The sequence below is a fragment of the Heterodontus francisci genome, chromosome 28 (genome assembly GCF_036365525.1).
Source record: "Heterodontus francisci isolate sHetFra1 chromosome 28, sHetFra1.hap1, whole genome shotgun sequence".
Lineage (NCBI taxonomy): Eukaryota > Metazoa > Chordata > Chondrichthyes > Heterodontiformes > Heterodontidae > Heterodontus > Heterodontus francisci.
The window spans coordinates 14,344,974-14,367,221 of record NC_090398.1 but is presented as its reverse complement, the minus strand read 5'-3'; the positions used below and the strand labels follow the sequence as shown (position 1 = coordinate 14,367,221).

The following is a 22,248-nucleotide window of genomic DNA, read 5'->3' as shown; positions in this document are numbered from 1 at the left end:
CTGGTGGAGGTTACAGAGATAGGGAGGGTTGTAGGGTCTGGAGGAAGTTAAAGAGATAGGGAGGATTGTTGGGTCTGGAGGAGGTTACAGAGATAGGGACGGTTGTAGAGGCTGGTGGAGGTTACAGAGATAGGGAGGGTTGAGGGGCTGGAGGAGGTTCCAGAGATAGGGAGGTTTGTGGGGCTGGAGGAGGTTACAGAGATAGGGTGTGTTGCAGGGGCTGGAGGAGGTTACAGAGATGGGGAAGGTAGTCGGGGCTTAGTTTAGTTTAGTTTAGAGATACAGCACTGAAACACCGAGTCTGTGCCGACCATCAACCACCCATTTATACTAATCCTGCACTAATCCCATATTTCGACCACATCCCCACCTGTCCCTATATTTCCCTACCACCTACCTATACTAGGGGCAATTTATAATGGCCAATTGACCAACCAACCTGCAAGTCTTTTGGCTTGTGGGAGGAAACCGGAGCACCCGGAGGAAACCCACACAGACACAGGGAGAACTTGCAAACTCCACACAGGAAGTACCCAGAATTGAACCCGGGTCACTGGAGCTGTGAGGCTGCGGTGCTAACCACTGCGCCACTGTGCCGCCCTCCCTGGAGGAGGTTACAGAGATAAGGAGGTTTGTGGAGGCTGCAGGAGGTTACAGAGAGTCGTAGGTTTGTAGGGGCTGGAGGAGGTTACTGAGACAGGGAGGGTTGTAGGGGCTGGATGGGGTTATCGGGATAGGGAGGGTTGTAGAGGCTGGTGGAGGTTACAGAGATAGGGAGGGTTGTCGGGTCTGGAGGCGGTTACAGAGATAGGAGGGTTGTAGGGGCTGGAGGAGGTTACAGAGATAGGGAGGGTTGTAGGGGCTGGAGGAGGTTACAGAGATAGGGAGGGGTGTAGGGGCTGGAGGAGGTTACAGAGATAGGGAGGGGTATAGGGGCTGGAGGAGGTTATAGAGATAGGGAGGGGTATAGGGGCTGGAGGAGGTTATAGAGATAGGGAGGGTTGTAGGGGCTGGAGGAGGTTACAGAGATAGGGAGGGGTGTAGGGGCTGGAGGAGGTTACAGAGATAGGGAGGGGTATAGGGGCTGGAGGAGGCTACAGAGCTAGGGAAGGGTGTAGGGGCCGGAGGAGGTTATAGAGATAGGGAAGGTTGTAGGGGCTTAGTTTAGTTTAGTTTAGTTTAGATATACAGCACTGAATCAGGCCCTTCGGCCCACTGAGTCTGTGCCGACCATTAACCACCCATTTATACTAACCCTGCACTAATCCCATATTCCTACCACATCCCCATCTGTCCCTATATTTCCCTACCACCTACCTATACTAGGGGCAATTTATAATGGCCAATTTACCTACCAACCTGCAAGTCTTTTGGCTTGTGGGAGGAAACCGGAGCACCCGGAGAAAACCCACGCAGACACAGGGAGAACTTGCAAACTCCACACAGGCAGTACCCAGAATTGAACCCGGGTCGCTGGAGCTGTGAGGCTGCGGTGCTAACCACTGCACCACTGTGCCGCCCTCCCTGGAGGAGGTTACAGAGATAAGGAGGTTTGTAGAGGCTGCAGGAGGTTACTGAGACAGGGAGGGTTGTAGGGGCTGGATGGGGTTACAGAGATAGGAGGGTTGTAGGGGCTGGAGGAGGTTACAGAGATAGGGAGGGTTGTAGGGGCTGGAGGAGGTTACAGAGATAGGGAGGGGTGTAGGGGTTGGAGGAGGTTACAGAGATAGCGAGGGGTATAGGGGCTGGAGGAGGTTACAGCGATAGCGAGGGGTATAGGGGCTGGAGGAGGTTACAGAGATAGGGAGGGGTGTAGGGGTTGGAGGAGGTTACAGAGATAGGGAGTGTTGTAGGGGTTGGAGGAGGTTACAGAGATAGGGAGTGTTGTAGGGGCTGGAGGAGGTTATAGAGATAGCGAGGGGTATAGGGGCTGGAGGAGGTTATAGAGATAGGGAGGGGTAGAGACCATGGTGGGATTTGAAAACAAGGATGAGAATGTTAAAATTGAGACATTTCTGGACCCGGAGCCAGTGCCGGTCAGTGAGCACAGGGGGTGATAGGGGAACGGGACTTGGTGCGAGTTGTGACCCGGACAGCAGAGCTTTGGATGTTCTCAAAAATACAGAGGGTAGAATGTGGCAGAGCAGCCAGGAGTGCATTGGAATAGTCACGTCTAGAGGTAACAAAGGCATGGATGAGGGTTTCAACAGCGGATAAGCAACGACAGGGCAAAGTCGGGCAATATTACGGAGGTGGAAATGGGCGGTCTTAGTGACTGAGTGGACATGTGATCGGAAGGTCATCTCGAGGTCACATTTGAGCCCGAGATTGCGAAGGGACTGTTTCGGCCTCAGGCAGTTGCCAGTGAGAGGGATGGAGTTGGAAGTTAGGGAACGGAGTTTGTCACGGGGAATGGCTTTGATCTTCCCAAATTCCTCATAATTGGAGGAAAGTTCTGCTCATGCAGCACTGGGAGTCAGGCAAACAGTCTGGAAATTTGGCCTTCTTTGTCTTTGTTCTGCTTGTTGTTTACTGTGATGATTTGAAAGGAAAGGGGGAAAATTGTTAAAGACAGTTCGCCTTTAAAATGTGAGGGAATTCCCCATCCCCGTTGAATACATCTGACACGTGGGATCTTCCTTAAATATTTATTGGCGTCCACTAAATGCTTTGTGTAAAGAAATTTACCAGTAATTAACACTCGCTGAGATCAGGATTAACAATTCACCACATTATACTTGATTATACACCGAAACACAAGCCAATGAGTAAAGATTTGTATTTTCACAACTCTCTGGCAACCTGAGAAAGTGCTGAGAGAAAATAGAAAGATCTGCCATTTCTACATTTTCTTTCACCACCTCAAGATTTCCCAAAGCACATTTTGAAGTGTAGTAACTGCTATATTGTAGGGAAAGGCAGCAGCCCAATTAATGCACAGCAAGCTCCCATAAACAGCAAGTTGATAATGACCAGACAACTACACTTTTAGGTGCTAGTTGACTGGTAAATATTGAGCCCAAGTCATTGTGGAAAACTCTCCTGCTCTTCTCCCAATAGAGGCTGTGGGATCTTTTATGTCTGCCTCAGGGGGTTGATGGATGGTAACTATGAGAGTGCAGCACTCCCTCAGTACTGCCCTTCTGACAGTGCAGCGCTCCCTCAGTACTGACCCGCTGACTGTGCATCACTCCCTCAGTACTGGCACCAGGGAGTGTTGACCTGGATTCTGGGCATCAAGAAGAGAAAGAGAGAGAGAGAGAAAGACTGAGAGACTGAGGGAGAGAGAGGGACAGGATGAGAGAAAGAGATGGAGAGAGAAAGCGAGAGAGAGAGTAAGAGAGAGGGAGTGAGAGAGAAAGACAGGAAGAGAGAGACAGCGAGAGAGAGAGAGAGACAGTGAGAGAGACCGTGAGACTGAGAAAGAGAGAGGGAGAGAGACAAAGACATGGAGAGAGAGACAGAGAAACTGAGAGACTCAGAGAGAGATGGAGAGACTCAGAGAGAGAGAAAAAGAGAGCAGTCTACACACTGAGGCAGAGCAGACACCTGGAAATGGTCAAGGATGATGGGACTAGGAGACACGAGTATAGAAGAGGTAGAAACGAGCTAGGATAGACATCTGGAAGTACTCCTTTTCACTGAAAGACTGGAACAGATTCCCAAAGTGTGCAGGGAATATTGAATTCCAACAAAAAGTGACAGGCAGCTGAAACTGTTGATTGGGAAGGAGGAGCTTTCGGATTTATTCATGGGATGTGGGTGTCGCTGGCCAGGCCAGCATTTATTGCCCATCCCTAATTGCCCTTGAGAAGGTGGTGGTGAGCTGCCTTCTTGAACCGCTGCAGTCCATGTGGGGTAGGTACACCCACAGTGCTGTTAGGAAGGGAGTTCCAGGATTTTGACCCAGCGAGATTGAAGGAACGGCGATATAGTTCCAAGTCAGGATGGTGTGTGGCTTGGAGGGGAACTTGCAGGTGGTGGTGTTCCCATGCATTTGCTGCCCTTGTCCTTCTAGGTGGTAGAGGTCGTGGGTTTGGAAGGTGCTGTCTAAGGAGCCTTGGTGAGTTGCGACAGTGAATCTTGTAGATGGTACCCACTGCTGCCACTGTGTGTCTGTGGTTAAGGGAGTGATGTTTAAACCTTTTCAGTTACAGAGGGTTAGCTGGTCTTATCTGGTCTTCCTTGTGGTCCAGTCCTCCCAGTTTCCAGGTTGATGTGATGGAACAGAACCCACAATAATAATCAACCCTCCTGTACTTCCCCTTAAAACATTTGTTCCAAATTTTGCAGTTACCATAGGAATGCAGAACAGAACTGCAAGTTCAAGCAAAACCAAAGCACTGGTGTTTATTTCCAGAGGATTAGAATTGAAAAACAGAGAAATTACATTGAACTTGTATCAAACCTTGGTTTGACCACACTTGGAGCATAGTGTACAGATCTAGTCTCCATATCACACTGGGAGTTACTGTGTACAGATCTAGTCTCCAAATCACACTGGGAGTTACTGTGTACAGATCTAGTCTCCATATCACACTGGGAGTTACTGTGTACAGATCTAGTCTCCATATCACACTGGGAGTTACTGTGTACAGATCGAGTCTCCAAATCACACTGGGAGTTACTGTGTACAGATCTAGTCTCCATATCACACTGGGAGTTACTGTGTACAGATCTAGTCTCCATATCACACTGGGAGTTACTGTGTACAGATCTAGTCTCCATATCACACTGAGAGTTACTGTGTACAGATCTAGTCTCCATATCACACTGGGAGTTACTGTGTACAGATCTAGTCTCCATATCACACTGAGAGTTACTGTGTACAGATCTAGTCTCCATATCACACTGGGAGTTACTGTGTACAGATCTAGTCTCCATATCACACTGGGAGTTGCTGTGTACAGATCTAGTCTCCATATCACACTGGGAGTTACTGTGTACAGATCTAGTCTCCATATCACACTGGGAGTTGCTGTGTACAGATCTAGTCTCCATATCACACTGGGAGTTACTGTGTACAGATCTAGTCTCCATATCACACTGGGAGTTACTGTGTACAGATCTAGTCTCCATATCACACTGGGAGTTGCTGTGTACAGATCTAGTCTCCATATCACACTGGGAGTTACTGTGTACAGTTCTGATCTCCATATCACACTGGGAGTTGCTCTGCACAGTTCTGGTCTCCATATCACACTGGGAGTTACTGTGCACAGTTCTGGTCTCCATATCACACTGGGAGTTGCTCTGCACAGTTCTGGTCTCCACATCAAACTGGGAATTACTGTGTACAGATCTAGTCTCCATATCACACTGGGAGTTACTGTGTACAGATCTAGTCTCCATATCACATGGGGCGTTACTGTGTACAGATCTAGTCTCCATATCACACTGGGAGTTACGGTGCACATTTCTGGTCTCCATATCACATGGGGAGTTACTGTGAACAATTCTGGTCTCCATATCACACTGGGAGTTACTGTGCACAGTTCTGGTCTCCATATCACACGGGGCGTTACTGTGCACAGTTCTGGTCTGCATATCACATCGGGAGTTACTGTGTACAGTTCTGGTCTCCATATCACACTGGGAGTTACTGTGCACAGTTCTGGTCTCCATATCACATGGGGAGTTACTGTGTACAGTTCTGGTCTCCATATCACACTGGGAGTTACTGTGTACAGTTCTGGTCTCCATATCACACTGGGAGTTTCTGTGTACAAGTCTGGTCTCCATATCATACTGGGAGTTGCTCTGCACAGTTCTGGTCTCCACATCACACTGGGAGTTACTGTGCACAGTTCTAGTCTCCATATCACACTGGGAGTTACTGTGTACAGATCTAATCTCCATCTCACACTGGGAGTTACTGTGTACAGATCTAGTCTCCATATCACACTGGGAGTTACTGTGCACAGTTCTGGTCTCCATATCACACGGGGCGTTACTGTGCACAGTTCTGGTCTGCATATCACATCGGGAGTTACTGTGTACAGTTCTGGTCTCCATATCACACTGGGAGTTACTGTGTACAGTTCTGATCTCCATTTCACACTGGGAGTTACTGTGTACAGTTCTGATCTCCATTTCACACTGGGAGTTACTGTGTACAGTTCTGGTCTCCATATCACATTGGGAGTTACTGTGTACAGTTCTGATCTCCATATCACACTGGGAGTTACTCTGTACACATTGGGAGTTGCTGTGCACTGTTTTTGTCTCCACATGACACTGGGAATGACTGCGCACAGCTCTTTGGAGAAGTTAGGAAACATATCTGCACACAAAGGGTGGTAGAAGTTTTGACCGATTCTCTTCTACAAATGTAATTGCTGCCAGATCCATTGTTTGTGTTAAATCTGAGATTGATAGATTTTTGTTACCCAATGGTATTAAGGGATGTGGGGAAAAGTTGGGTATATGGAGTCCGATCACAGTTCAGCCACAATCTCATTGAATGGGGAACAGTCTCGAGGGGCTGAATGGCCTCCTCCTGTGCCTATGCTCTGATCTCCTTATTATAAAGGATTGAAAGGCACTGATGAGGTGCAAAAAATATGTGCTAGAATGATTTAGAACTTCTCTAGAGAAGAGAAGGCTGAGGGGTGACCCCGCTCGAGGCCTTTAAGATTCTGAAAGGGATCGATAGGGTAGATGTAGAGAAGATGTTTGTGGGCGAGACCACAAACTGGGGGCCATCAGTGTAAGAGAGTCACTAATAAATCCAATGGGGAATTCAGGAGAAACCTCTTTCCCCAGGGAGTGGTGAGAATGTGGAACTCGCTACCACAGGGATTGGTTGAGGTGAATAGTGTCGATGGATTTAAGGGGGAAGCTGGATAAACATATGAGGGAGAGAGGAATAGAGGGAGATGCTGATGGGGCAAGATGAGGAAGGGTGGGAGGAGGATTGAATGGAGCATAAACACCAGTATGGACCAGTTGAGCCATTGTTCCGTGCTGTATATTCTGCCATCCAATATTGGCCGGACACCACTACTTGTAGTTTGTCCGCACAATTGAAATAAGTGAGTGTGGCTTTTTGGCCTGGCGAATAATAACCCTATTTAGAGCCAGAGTTTGTCCTCTTCAATGTATTTATCTGATATCCCTTATGAGCACCACCACCCAACCACCCCACCTCACCCCACCCCCACTTCCTCATCTGTAACATTATTTAACGGCAGTCCGCACAGCTTTGTGTTTTTCTTCAAATTCTCCAGTTCAGCCGCCAATGGGCACTCTTTAAGCAGCCAGTCTTGCGGGTGAGCCGTTTCGGTTTCGTTCGCTGTCCTTTGGAACTTCTCGTTGGTCACAGGTCTCAGAGGCTTCCCCTCAAGTGACCAGATCTCCCGGTCGCAGGTCCTCCTGGAATTAGTCCTGTCTCCTTCACATCACTGAGCAGCCTTTCCGCGGCGGGTTGGCACCGAACAGCAGTTGGTAAAAGGAGCGATCGCTCAGGTTGATGTGGGAGGCGACGGCCTGGATGGTGGGGCCGAACTCCACGACGTGGTCCTCGTACCGGTAGCCCCCGGCGTGCATCCCCACCAGCCCCCCGTAGTAACTGAAGACCGGAGAGCCGGAGGAGGTGGAGTCGTGGAGGAACTCCGTGTCGTAGGCCACCCTCTCGGGCCTCGGGTGCTGGCCAAAAGTGTGGGCAGAGAAGGCCTGGAAGCTCTGCCTGCTGGACATGTCCTCGGTCTCCCGGCTTAAGGGGACGAGCATGAGCGAGTCGGCGAAGTTGCGCCCCACCGTGTACACCACCCCTCGCGAGATGGGCTTGGTCGACCAGGTGGCCAGGCCCGGCCGCAGCTCGGCGGCCCGTCCCGCCGGGATCTCCAGTCCCAGCACCGCGTAGTCCAGCTCCGGGGAGAAAGCCCGCAGCCTTCCGTCCATCACCTTCCATTGGGTCTCCGTGGCCGTCTTGTAGGTGAAGCTCACGCTGGCCACCTCGCGGATGGCCTGGCCCCAGTCACTCTCCGGGAGCCCGTCCCCCACCATCATCTTCACCGCGTGGTAGCAGGTGAGGACGTAGCCCCGGGCGAGGTGGAAGCAGGAGGCGCTCCCTACGTTGCCGGGGCGGCTCCAGCGCAGGGTGCCCACCGCCTCGTTCATTCCCAGGGGCAGTTTGGCGACGTTGCTGGGCACCCTGTTGGGGACCGCGCCACCCGTCAGCTCCTCAAACTCCTTTCTCGCTGCCTCCCAAGGCGCTCTGCCCTGGAGGAGCCCCTGCAAGTATTCCCCGAGCTCCTGGGCCAACTCACGGAGCGTGGGGCTCCCCCCAGAGCAAGTGTCTGGACTGGGCCCCCCCGGCTCTTGAAACTCGAGCTCGAAGGCTCCGCCGTGGAGCTGCTTCACTGGCTGAGCCAGCGGGACGTCCTTCAGGGTTTGGCGTTGCACCAGCTTCCAGCCTTCGTTGGCCACCTGGGGCAGGAACCTGCCATCCTTGCTCAGGGCCTCCCCCGCTGTCTCACCTTCCATGGCGTAGACACACAGGTCCATCCCAGCTTCCGGCGGCCCGGGCCCTTTCAGGATCCACCTCTTCCCAGCAGCCGGGCCGACGGTGAACGCCACGCACTCCCTGCCTCGGGGCGAGTCTTCTCTGCTCGCCAAGCTGCCGTCCGCCGAGAACGACACCTCCAGGTGGGCATTCTCCGTCAGGCATCTACAGGGCATCCCCGGGTTGAGGGCCCCTCGGAGGTGCTCCCTCTCCACCAGCTGGACCTCCTTCCCCTCATTCTTCCTCTCCTCCTCCACAAAGGCATCGGAGGAGCCCCTCAGGGCGGACAGCAAAGACTGGTCGGGCTCGCCCCTCGCCGTGTGCCGTTCTCCCTCAGAGTCTGGGAAGGCAAAGGTGAATTCCCTCGCCATCTCCGCTGCAGTCATCGCGGCCACTCTCGAGGGCTGACCAGGAGCTTGCTTTTTATCAGAAAGGCCCTTTCGCTAAGATACCAGGACTTCCACTCCAGACACCGGGGCGACCTTTCACCTGCGGAGAAAACAAATAATGTCCAATCAAGACCATGAACACTCCAACAGTACTCAAGAAGCTCGACACCCTCTAGGGCAAAACACAATTCCTAAATTCAAAACACATTTCTAAATTTGCGGAGCTCACAGCATTGCCAGGGGTGTGCGTATTAGGCCACGAGGGGCGGCTGGGGATTAGGGGAGGCGGTGGCACCGTGGTAATGTCACTGGAGTAATAATCCAGAGCCGAGGCTAATGTTTTGGGCACATGGGTTCGAATCGCACCAGGGCAGATAGCAAAATTTGAATTCAATTACTAAATCTGGAATGAAAAGCTAGTCTAGTGGTGATCATGAAACCATTGTCAATGTTGTAAAAACCCATCTCGTTCACTAATGCCCTTTAAGGGAGGAAAATCTGCTGTCCTTCCCTGGTCTGGTTTACATGTCTTTCTATACACCACCATGTACACTTTCTATTAACATTATAGCATACCCACTATAAACACTACATTATATCCGCTATAAACACTATCGTGTACCCACCATAAATTCTATAGTATACATATTATAGTATACCCGCTATAAATACTGGAGTAAAACAACTATAAATTCCATAATAAAAGCAAAATACTGCGGATGCTGGAAATCTGAAATAAAAAAGTTCCGAAGAAGGGTCACTGACCCGAAACGTTAACTCTGCTTCTCTTTCCACAGAGTATTTCCTGCTGAGTATTTCCAGCATTTCTTGTTTTTATTATAAATTCCATAGTATTCTGGCTCTAAATACTATAGTATAACTAGTAGAAATACTATAGAATACCTGCTCTAAATAATATAGTGAACCCACTATAAATACTATATGTAGTATAATAGTAGACATTCTTTAGTACACCCACAATAAATACAATAGTACACATAGTAGAAATGGTATAGTATACCAGCTGTAAATATTTTACTATATCTGCTATAAATATGATAGCAGACCTACATCAGGTGAGCTTTTCCACTTCAGTGGAGGCTTCAAATGGGGGGCCACTGGCCGAAGTACACTCTGCCCAATATTGGCAGAGAGCGAGACTGGGGGTGGGCGGGGACGGGGGCGGTGATGAGGGGATGAGAGAGAGGGGTGGGATGGGGAAAGAGCATGAAAGGGGCATTAGCTAGAGAAAGAGGGAAAGGGAGGGAGAGGCGGAAAGAGAAAGGGGGAAAAGACAGAGATGGGGATGAGAGAGAGGAGGGCAAAGATAGAGAGAGACGAGGAATAATGAGGGGGGGAACGAGAGAGAGGGATCGAGAGAGGTTGGGTAAAGATAGAGAGAGGGGAGGGATAGTGTGAGGGGGAAGAGAGAGAGGAGTGTAAAGATAAAGATGGGGAGGGATAGCGAGAGGGGTGAAAAGAGAGGGGGAAAGACAGGGGGAAGACAGAAAGAGAGCAGGGGGAGAAGAGAGTGAGGGAATGGGAAATAGGAAGAGAGGGAGAAAGAGAGAAGGGCAAGACTGGGGGGGAAAGAGGGGGGAAGAGAGAGGGATGAAAAATAGAGAGAGAAAAGAAAGAGAGGGAAAGAGGGAGACGGGGAAATTAGAGGGGGTGAAGAGAGGCAGGGGAAGATAGAGAGGGGAGAAGATTGAGAGGGGAGAAGATAGAGACAGGAGAAAGAGGGGAAAGACAGACGCAGAGAGAGCACGGGCAAGATAGAAAGAGGGTCAAGAGAGGGAGTGTGGAAAGAGAAAGGTGGCAAACAGGGAGAGAGAGGATGAGTGGAGAGAGAGAGAGAGAGAAAGAGAAAGAGGGAAAGACAAATACAGAGGCAATGAGATCGGGAAAGAGGGAAGGAGAGAGAAAATTAGAGGGAGGAAGGGAAGAATAGAGAAAGTTAGATAGAGACACAGTGGGTAAGAGAAAGCTATGAAGAGAAAAAGATTTTAAAAAGACAGTGAGAGAGACAGGGAAAAGGAGGAGAGAAGACGGAGAGAAAGGAAAAGAAAGACTGAGTACAGCAGAGGGCACCATTGCACGTTGAATGAAAAGAAGCCTTGCATTCCCACAGTGACTTTCCCGAACTGGAGACATGCCAAAGAATTTCACAGCCAATGAAGGCACTTTAAAGTGCGCTTACTGGTGTAATATAGGGGAGTGTTGAATGATTACAATGGAGAAGACATACATATTTGTACAATGTGCTGCTGATTCAACACAAAGTCTATCTCACCCTCTACACAGTTGAACATTTCACCCTTCTGTGACTCCATGTCCAATTTTGCTTTGAAGCGCACTGTAAAGCATCTTGGGAGGTTTTATCATGTTAATGGCGCTATATAAAGCATATTGTTGATCTTATTACTCTCTCCTTGACTCTGTTACTCTCCCTTTATTCTTGTTACCCTCTCCTTGTTACTCTCGCCTTGACTTACCCTCTCCTTGTGACTGTTACTTTCTCCTTAAATGTGTTACTAACACCCCCCCCCCACCCCCCTTCTGCCTGTTGCTGTCTCCTTGAGTCTGTTACACTCTCCGTGAGTCTGTCACTCTCCCTCTTTAACTCCCGATTGAAATCTGTTACTCTTGTCTTGAGTCTGTTACCCTCTCCTTGAATCAGTTACACTCCTCCATTCCCTGTAACACTCTCTTTGAATCTATTACTCTTGCTTTCTTTAAATTCTTTTATGGGATGTGGGCGGCACTAACTAGGCCAGCATTTGCCGCCCATCCCCAACTGCCCTTAAACTGTGCCCTGAAATGGCTTACTAGGCCATTTCAGAGGGCATGTAAGAGTCAACCACATTGCTGTGGGTCTGGAGTCACATGTAGGCCAGACCAGGTCAGGACAGCAGATTTCCTTCCCTGAAGGACATTAGTGAACCAGATGGGTTTTTTACAACAATCGATGACAGTTTCACGACACCATTACTGACACAAGCTGCCAATTCTAGTTTTTATTTATTAACTGAATTTAAATTCCACCATGGGATTTGAAATAAAAACAAGAAATGCTGGAAATACTCAGCAGGTCTGGCAGCACCTGTGGAGAGAGAAGCAGAGTTAACGTTTCAGGTCAGTGACCTCCATCAGAACCATGGGATTTCAACCCATGTCCTCAGAGCATTAGCCTCAGCTCTGAATTACTAGTTCATTGATATTATCAGGATACCACCACCTCCCCCACTTGTGACTGTTACTCTCTCCTTGAGTCTGTTACTCTCTCCATAAGAATGTTACTCTCTCCTTGAGTTTGTTACTCTCGCCATAGGAATGTTACTCTCTCTTTGAGTCTGTTACTGTCTACTTGTGTCTGTTACTCACTCCATAGGAATGTTACCCTCTCCTTGAGTCTGTTACTATCTCCTTGTGTCTGTTACTCACTCCATAGGAATGTTACCCTCCCTTTGAGTCTGTTACTGTCTCCCTGAGTCTGTTACTTTCTCCATAGGAATGTTACCCTCTCCTTGAGTCTGTTACTGTCTCCCTGAGTCTGTTACTCTCTCCATAGGAATGTTACTCTCTCCTTGAGTCTGTTACTGTCTCCCTGAGTCTGTTACGCTCTCCATAGGAATGTTACTCTCTCCTTGAGTCTGTTACTGTCTCCCTGAGTCTGTTACTCTCTCCATAGGAATGTTACTCTCTCCCTGAGTCTGTTACTCTCTCCATAGGAATGTTACTCCTTGAGTCTGTTAGTTCTCCTTGAGTATGTTACTCTCTATTTGAGTCTGTTACTCTCTCCTTGAGTCTGTTCCTCTCTCCGTGGAATGTTACTGTCTCCTTGAGTCTGTTACCCTCGCATTGAGTCTGTTTAGTCTCTCCTTGAGTCTGTTCCTCTCTCCATAGGAATGTTACTCTCTATTTGAGTCTGTTACTCTCTCCTTGAGTCTGTTAGTCTGTCCTTGGGGGGAATTTTTACCACAGAAAATGGGCATGTTTGGGTCAGGTGGGAGGCTTACAGTCTTAAAATCAACACTAACCTGCCCACTGCCAGCTGTAAAGGGTCAGGCAGCCTGTCTGCTCGGGGAGCCTCATTGTTCTTCAACTTCTTGAACTTAATTGTGGGTGGTCGTGTTTCCCGAGCCTCATGTCATCCTGACAACCCCTGCGATCGGACATTCCCCCACTCACCGTCTTCCCCATCAGATCTCTGACCTTCCCCCTACTCAGCCTCCAATTTCCCCTCCTCCCCCCACTCTTACAGGCCTCATATCCACATCCCCCCATCAGACCTATGACATCCTATCCCCAGGGTCACCGATTACCCCCATCCAGCACTCTGACCCACCCACCCACCCCCTCCCAAGAATGCATCTGACATCCAACCCCCACCCAGCCCTCCGACTGCCTCCCCCAGGCCTCAGAAATCCCTGCCGGGTCTCCAATCCATCCCCCTCCCCCTCACGTCAGGCCTCTGATCATCCCCACCCACACTCAGGCTTCCGATCATTCCTCCCCAGGCAGACCTCGCTCCCCCACCCAGACATCCGCTTCCTCTCCCCACCCGGACCTCCGAATACTCCCCCACCCAGACCTCCGATTCCCCCCCCACCTCGACCTCCAATTCCCCCCCACCCAGACCTCCCTCCCCCACCTCGACCTCCAATTCCCCCCCACCCAGACCTCCCTCCCCCACCTCGACCTCCAATTCCCCCCCACCCAGACCTCGAATTCCTCCCCACCTCGACCTCCAATTCCCCCCCACCCAGACCTCCCTCCCCCACCTCGACCTCCAATTCCCCCCCACCCAGACCTCCGATTCCCCCCCACCTCGACCTCCAATTCCCCCCCACCCAGACCTGCCTCCCCCACCTCGACCTCCAATTCCCCCCCACCCAGACCTCCGATTCCGCCCCCACCTCGACCTCCAATTCCCCCCCACCCAGACCTGCGATTCGCCCTTAACCAGACCTCTGATTCTCCCTCACCCAGACCTCCCTCCCCCACCTCGACCTCCCTCCCCCACCTCGACCTCCAATTCCCCCCCACCCAGACCGGCGATTCCCCCTTACCCAGACCTCTGATTCCCCCCCACCCAGACCTCTGATTCTTCCCCCACCCAGACCTCCGATTTCCCCCCCCCACCTCGACCTCTAATTCCCCCCCACCCAGACCGGCGATTCCCCCCCACCCAGACCAGCGATTCCCCCCCACCCAGACCTGCGATTCCCCCTTACCCAGACCTCTGATTACCCCACACCTAGACCTCCCTCCCCCACCTCGACCTCCAACTCCCCCCCACCCAGACCTGCGATTCCCCCTTACCCAGACCTCTGATTCCCGCCCACCCAGACCTGCGATTCCCCCTTACCCAGACCTCTGATTCCCGCCCACCCAGACCTGCGATTCCCCCTTACCCAGACCTCTGATTCCCCCCCACCCAGACCTGCGATTCGCCCCCACCCAGACCTGCGATTCGCCCCCACCCAGACCTCTGATTCCCCCCCACCCAGACCTGCGATTCGCCCCCACCCAGACCTGCGATTCACCCCTACCCAGACCTCTGATTCCCCCCCACCCAGACCTGCGATTTGCCCCTACCCAGACCTCTGATTCCCCCCCACCCAGACCTCTGATTCCCCCCCACCCAGACCTGCGATTCGCCCCCACCCAGACCTGCGATTCGCCCCTACCCAGACCTCTGATTCCCCCTTACCCAGACCTCTGATTACACCCCACCCAGACCTCCCTCCCCCACCTCGACCTGCGATTCGCCCCCACCCAGACCTGCGATGCGCCCCTACTAAGACCTCTGATTCCCCCCCACCCAGACCTGCGATTCGCCCCCACCCAGATCTGCGATTCGCCCCGACCCAGACCTCTGATTCCCCCCCACCCAGACCTGCGATTCGCCCCTACCCAGACCGCTGATTCCCCCCTACACAGACCTGCGATTCGCCCCTACCCAGACCTCTGATTCCCCCCCACCCAGATCTGCGATTCGCCCCTACCCAGACCTCTGATTCCCCCCCTTACCCAGACCTCCATACCCCCCCCACCTAGACCTTTGATTCCCCTCCCCACCCAGACCTCTGATTCCCCCCACCCTGACCTCCGATTTGCCCCTACCCAGACCTCTGATTCCCCCCCCACCCAGACCTGCGATTCCCTCTTACCCAGACCTCTGATTCCCCCCCACCCAGACCTGCGATTCGCCCCGACCCAGACCTCCAATTCCCCCCCACCCAGACCTGCGATTCTCCCCCCCACAGACCTGCGATCGCCCCCACCCAGATCTGCGATTCGCCCCTACCCAGACCTCTGATTCCCCCCCACTCAGACCTGCGATTCGCCCCCACCCAGACCTCTGATTCCCCCCCTTACCCAGACCACCGTACCCCCCCCCACCTAGACCTTTGATTCCCCTCCCCACCCAGACCTCTGATTCCCCCCACCCTGACCTCCGATTCCCCCCCCACCCAGACCTCCAATTCCCCCCCCACCCAGACCTCCGATCCACCCCAAGGCCACCCCCACTGACACCTACGACCTCACATCCCGGAAAACCCCACGCCCCCTGCTCCAGAGCTACCTGGTCCTGAGGCCTCCACCCGACTGGAAGTCGAATTCGTCACTCAGGCTGCCTCCTGGAAATACATCGATCGGATCCCGGGGTTTGGGGAGAACTGGTCACTGACGTCCCACACACACACACACACAATGGCACTCAAACACACACACCAAGGGATCTCAGGCAGCAGCTTCTAAGCCTGCGACCTCTACCATCTAGAAGGACAAGGGCTGCAGATGCATGGGAACACCACCACCTGCAAGTTCCCATCCAAGCCACACACCATCCTGACTTGGAACTATATCGCCGTTCCTTCACTGTCGCTGGATCAAAATCCTAGAACTCCCTTCCTAACAGCACTGTGGGGTGTACCTACCCCACATGGACTGTCGCTCACTGCCACCTTCGCGAGGGTAATTCGGGTTGGGCAATAAATGCTGACTTGGCCAGCGACGCCCACATCCCACGAAACGAATAAAAAAAAAATGACACTTACACACACACACACACATACACAATGGAGTTAAAACTCCTCATCATGCGGAGGAATCCCGATTACGGGTTCCTCTCGCCTTACCGATTCTCTCCCTCCCAGAAGATCAGCTGCATTAAACTCCAGAGCCTTGTGTCTATTACTCTCCCTCTGCCTCTGTTGCTCTCTTTTTGCCTCTGTCTGTGTTTCTCACTGCATCTGATGAACAGGCCATTCAGCCCCTCCGGCCTGTTCCTCATTCAGTGAGATCATGGCTGATATGTTATCTAACGCCATATCCCCTCCGTTGCCCCATATACCTCTGGCTTACAAAAATCTATCAATCTCAGATTTAAAATTAACAGTTCAGCCAGCATTAATTGCCCTTCGTGGAAGAGAGTTCCGAACTTCTATCACCCTTTGTGTGGGAGTGTTTCCTAATTTCACTCCTGAAAGGTCTGGCTCTAATGTTTAGACTCTGCGTGGGGCTGTTGAGCAAGAGTTGCAGTTAAAGGCCTATTGATATGAAGTTGAAAGTATCAATTGTTTCTTTGGTAAACGCCCAACTTCTTGCTCTCAATGTCAGTGCATTGTCAGCCGTGGTTTGGTTTGTAACACTCTCACCTCTGAACCCGAAAGTTGGGGGTTCAAAGCCCACTCCAGTGCAGTACTGTGGGAGTGCTACACTGTCGGAGGTTCTGTCTTTCAGATGAGACCTTAAACTGAAGCCCAGTCTGCCTTGTCAGGTGGGTGTAAAAGATCTCATGGTGCTGTTTTGAAGAGCAGTGGAGTTCCCCCCTGTTATCAGGGGGGGGGGGGGGGGGGGGCAATATTTAGCTCACAATCAACATCACTAAAAACCAGTGATTATCACATTGCTGTTTGTGGGAGCTTGCTGTGTGCAATTTGGCTGTCGTGTTTCCTATATTACAACACTGACTACACTTCCAAGGTACTTCATTGGCTTTTGGGATGCTCTGAGGAGATAAAAGACCCGATAAAAATGTAAGTTCTTTTTTGCAATGGCATGTCTGGGAAATGTTCCTGATCCAGACTGAGCAGAAAGTCCCTGGGCTGCAGCAAGTTAGTGGATGTCACTTCAGGCAAAGGTTTGGGGGTCGATACTACTCTCCATCAACATTCCTCAAGTTACATGGAGGGAGGGTTAAAGTCAGCCTGGATTCCCATTTATGATTCAATGTGTGTTTGAGGCCAGATCTAGGGTGGACTGCGAAATACCCAACAGTTGACTTTCTGCCAATATGCACTGTTCAGACTCGAACATGGAGACGTCATGTTTGGCGAGGTGCCAGAGCTTCCGGCACACGTAGGAACATAGGAACAGGAGGAGGCCATTCAGCCCCTCGAGCCTGCTCTGCCATTCAGTGAGATCATGGCTGATCCGCGGCCTAACCCCATATCCCTTAACAAAAATCTATCAATCCCAGATTTAAAATGAACAATTACCATTTGTGGAAGAGAGTGCCAAACTTTTACAAGGAAAACCAAATAGTGCGGAGGCTGGAAATCTGAAATAGAAACAGAAAATGGTGAAAACACTCAGCGGGTCAGGCCGCATCTGTGGAGAGAGAAACAGTTAACGTTTCAGGTCTGCGACCTTTCATCAGAGTCTTTCACCAGTTCTGATGAAACGGTAACTCTGTTTCCCTTCACAGATGCTGCCAGACCAGAGTATTTCCAGCACTTTCTGCTTTTATTCCAAACTTCTCCCACCCTTTGTCGAAGCGATTCCTTATTTCACTCCTGAAAGGTCTGGCTTTAATGTTTAGACTCTGTCCCCTAGTCCTAGACTCCCCAACCAGTGGAAATACTTTCTCGCTATCCACCCTGTCTGTTCCCCTTCATATCTTGAAAACTTTGATCAAATCACCCCTTAACCTTGTAAATTCCAGGGAATACATCTCTAGTTTGTGCAATCTCTCCTCGTAAATTAACCCTTGGAGTCCAGCTATCATTCTGGTAAATCTACACTGCACTCCTTCCAGGGTTAGTGTTCACAGTAACTCCAGGTGTGCTCTAACCAGGGCTTTGTATAGTTGAAGCATGACTTTTACCCACTTGTATTCCAGTCCTCGAGATATAAAAGCCAGCATTCCATTCGCCTTTTTAATTATTTTCTGTACCTGTTCTTGACATTTTAATCTTTGTTGCTCTTCATCGGTGACCCTCCTTAGGTTCTCTCTTTCTCCATATTTCCTTCTCTCCATTTTCCTGTTACTCTCCCTCCCGCTCCAAAGATCCTATCAGTAAAACCAGCCATGGAGAGGGAGCATCCGAGTGACTAGCAACAGAGTGACAAGACAACTGAGCAACACTTTGAAGTGAATTTCTGTGTGGATGACATTTCCCATCATCAAGAGTTTGCAAGTGCCGTCTTTTAAAAGAGGGTGCAAGTGATGACAACAGATTAAAATGAAACTTAACGAGTTAAAGCTTGACCCTGGCGTCAATGAAACACTCCAGTTCGTCTGTCGCCCACCAGTCGTGGAAGGCCGAAAGCGCACCTGCAGTCTCTCCAGGGATACCCCATGGGGGCAGACGTGGTAGATGCAGACGGTCGGGTTGAGTGGCCCCACCCGCCCCGGCTATTGTCTACGCTCTGCCTGGCGGCCAAACATCAGGAACGTGGGTCCTGAAGTGCAGCCAGAAGCTGAGGAACAGCCCCCCCCGCCCCCCACAAATAGCGGAAGAGGAGCCACAACCTCCCACCCTCGCCGTACCCGTCAAAACAGGTCCTCACGCAGGCCGCAGAAATTTCAGGCAGCTGGAGATCTGATCAAAAGTCTGGCGCGTGGGACTTCCCCATGCAACAACCTCCACGCCATTCCACCCCACCCCCGCCGCCCCCCCCCCACCCCCGATCGAAAAGGGGAGGACACCTGTGTAGCAGGCCCGCTGCAGGGCACCACGGATGGCAGGAGGGTGCGTCAAGGCGTGTCTAGAGGGTAGACGATGGTGATGGAGGGGAGCGTGTGCAGGGAGCAGTAAGGAAACCCCCTCCCTCCACGCAAGGCAGGCTGGCTCAGAGCGCATTGCCCAAAGACAGCTCAAGCTCGGGTCCTGAGGGCCAATGAGAAATTTAGCCGGGACTGGGAGGGTCAGGCTGGGCAGGATTACTCCACGCGCTTGAACCAGGGACAAGCATTTGCATCGAACGCAATTTCTTTCAATTCTTTGACGACTTACAGTTCATTGTCGGTGCCCCCTTCAGCCCGAAAGAGATGGCAACTGTCATCCAAACTGGCAACTTAGAGAAGGCGTTATTTAAGTGACCGGGTAACCCAGTGTGGATTGGTAACCAAGTAAGGAAAAAGCAGACTAAGAGGGAAGTAAATAAAAAGTCCCAAACCATCCACAGAAAGCATTAAAAATTGCGTAATTGATACAGCAAAAACATTTACTTCGATTAAAAATGACAATTGTCAACTCACCGAGAGCCCTCACTGCTGCTGATGTGAAGATCAGAGAACGCTCACTCACGTAGCTCCCTCAGTCTTCTGTGGCTGCCTCTCTTCCTCGCCTTCTCCTCTGGCTGGTTCTGAGCGAAAGCATCCTTCCCTTATATCAGTGGCAGCAGGAAACCGGGAAGGGTGGTGGAGGGGGCGGCAGGCAAAGTGGGGAGGTGCATGGGGGGAACCTCTCCCTCCAGCCAATCAGAGGGAGCTAAGATGCAGCCACGCCATGTGTGTGGTTTGGTTGGACCTAACCACATTGAGTCACAGTAGCAGCAGGATGTCACGGGGCAGGAATCTGGGCCCTGGAATGATTGGATTGGCGGAGTCTCACCAATTGTTGCAAAACTTAGTACCTGAGGCGAATAGCATAGATGCCTTCCAGGGGAAACGAGACGATCACATAGTTGGGGGGAGGGGGAGAAAGGAGTAGAAGGATATGTTGATAGTGTGAGAGGAAGTCGGGGTGGGAGGAAGCTCATGTGGAGCATCAACACCAGCAGGGACCAGTTGGGCCAAATGGCCTGTGGCTGTGCTGTTAAATTATACGCAAATTGTTCTTGCGCAGTGCACACTTACTTTGCCAATGCACTTCAGGGCAAGGTAGCTGAGTCCACCTGCAACAGATATGATATGTCTGATTCCACTCCATTGCCTCACCCACTTACTTTGACAGATGCAGCAGCCTTGTAAACAGGCGGAGGCCATTCAGCCCCTCGCCCATTCAATTATTTTAGGACTAATCTGCATCTTAACGCCACCTTGGATCTGGCCTAATGCCCTTGCCGAACATTTATTAATCTCAGTTTTGAAATTTCCAGTGACCCCCCACCACAATCTTGCCAGCTTTTGTGGGGGAGAGTGTTCCAGATTTTCACTCCCCTTTGTGTGAAGATGTTCTTCCTGACATCACCCCCGAACAGCCTGGCTCGAATGTTAAAGTTCTTCCCCCTTGTTCTGGACTCCACCGTCCCCGACCCCCACTACCCCACCCCTCCCCCGACCAGAGGATATAGTTTCTATCGACCTTATCAACTCCTTTATTATCTTAAACACCTCGATTAGATCATCACTTCGTCTCCCCTACAACCCTCCCCATCTCTGTAACCTCCTCCGGCCCCTACACCCCTCCCTATCTATGTCACCTCCTCCAGCCCCTACAACCCTCCCTATCTCTGTAACCTCCTCCGGCCCCTACACCCCTCCCTATCTCTGTAACCTCCTCCAGCCCCTACAACCCTCCCTATCTCTGTAACCTCCTCCGGCCCCTACAACCCTCCCTATCTCTGTAACCTCCTCCGGCCCCTACACCCCTCCCTATCTCTGTAACATCCACCAGCCCCTAGAACCCTCACTATCTCTTTAACCTCCTCCGGCCCCTACACCCTTCCCTATCTCTGTAACCTCCTCCGGCCCCTACACCCCTCCCTATCTCTGTAACCTCCTCCGGCCCCTACACCCCTCCCTATCTCTGTAACCTCCTCCGGCCCCTACACCCCTCCCTATCTCTGTAACCTCCTCCAGCCCTTACAACCCTCCCTATATCTATAACCTCCTCCAGCCCTCCCTATCTCTCTAACCTCCACCAGCCCCTACAACCCTCCTTATATCTGTAACCTCCTCCAGCCCCTACAACACACCCTATCTCTGTATCCTCCTCCAGCCCTCACAACCCTCCCTACCTCTGTAACCTCCTCCAGCCCTTACAACCCTCCCTATCTCTCTAACCTCCACCAGCCCCTACAACCCTCCTTATATCTGTAACCTCCTCCAGCCCTTACAACCCTCCCTATCTCTGTAACCTCCTCCAGCCCCTACAACACTCCCTATCTCTGTAACCTCCTCCAGCCCTTACAACCCTCCCTATCTCTGTAACTTCCTCCAGCCCTTACAACCCTCCCTATCTCTGTAACCTCCTCCAGCCCTTACAACCCTCCCCATCTCTGTAACCTCCTCCAGCCCCTACAACCCTCCCTATCTCTGTAACCTCCTCCAGCCCTCTAAGCTCCTCCATCCCGATTTTAATTGCTCCACCATTGGTGACAGTGCCTTCTGCTGCCTGGATCCTAAGCTATGGAATTCCCTCCCTAAACCTCTCTGCCTTTCTCTCTCTCTCCTCCTTTGAGACACTCCTTAAAACCCAGCTCTTTGACCAAGCTTTTGGTCACCCTGGTGGAACCCTCGTTTTGTTTAGTTAGAGATACAGCACTGAAACAGGCCCTTCGGCCCACCGAGTCTGTGCCGACTATCAACCACCCATCCATACTAATCCTACACTAATTCCATATTCCTACCACATCCCCACCTGTCCCTATATTTCCCTACCACATACCTATACTAGGGGCAATTTTTAACGGCCAATTTACCTATCAACCTGCAAGTCTTTGGCATGTGGGAGGAAACCGGAGCACCCGGAGGAAACCCACGCAGACACAGGGAGAACTTGCAAACTCCACACAGGCAGTACCCAGAATTGAACCCGGGTGGCTGGAGCTGTGAGGCTGCGATGCTAACCACTGCGCCACTGTGCCGCCCTGTGGCTTGGTATTTTTGATTACATTCCTGTGAGGCGCCTTGGGACATTTTGTTGCATCAAAGCTGCTTTATAAATGCAAGTTGTTACGTGAGCCGAGGTTGTGAGGCGCCCGACTGGGACATAAGGGGTGAAATTCATCAGTGGTGGGGGGGAAATCAGCCAGCTGTTCTACACACCCTGCGACTTTCCTTTTGAAAATATCTTGCATACAATAGGCTGTCTCATTGGTTGACCCCACCCCGATCAAGTTAAATCTCACCCCCACACAGTCAGTTAAAGAAAAATGCACAAGGGGCCAGGA

The 22,248-nt window shown here is 51.4% G+C and overlaps 1 protein-coding gene across 1 annotated transcript; it reads right to left on the bottom strand.

Moving 5' to 3' along the window:
* Positions 1-7,172: 7,172 nt before the first annotated feature.
* On the bottom strand, positions 7,173-8,921 carry LOC137345286 (serine protease FAM111A-like). The gene has a single exon (XM_068008765.1). The coding sequence runs from the start codon at positions 8,890-8,892 to the stop codon at positions 7,396-7,398; it is 1,497 nt and encodes a 498-aa protein (XP_067864866.1). The 5' UTR covers positions 8,893-8,921; the 3' UTR covers positions 7,173-7,395.
* Positions 8,922-22,248: the final 13,327 nt, after the last annotated feature.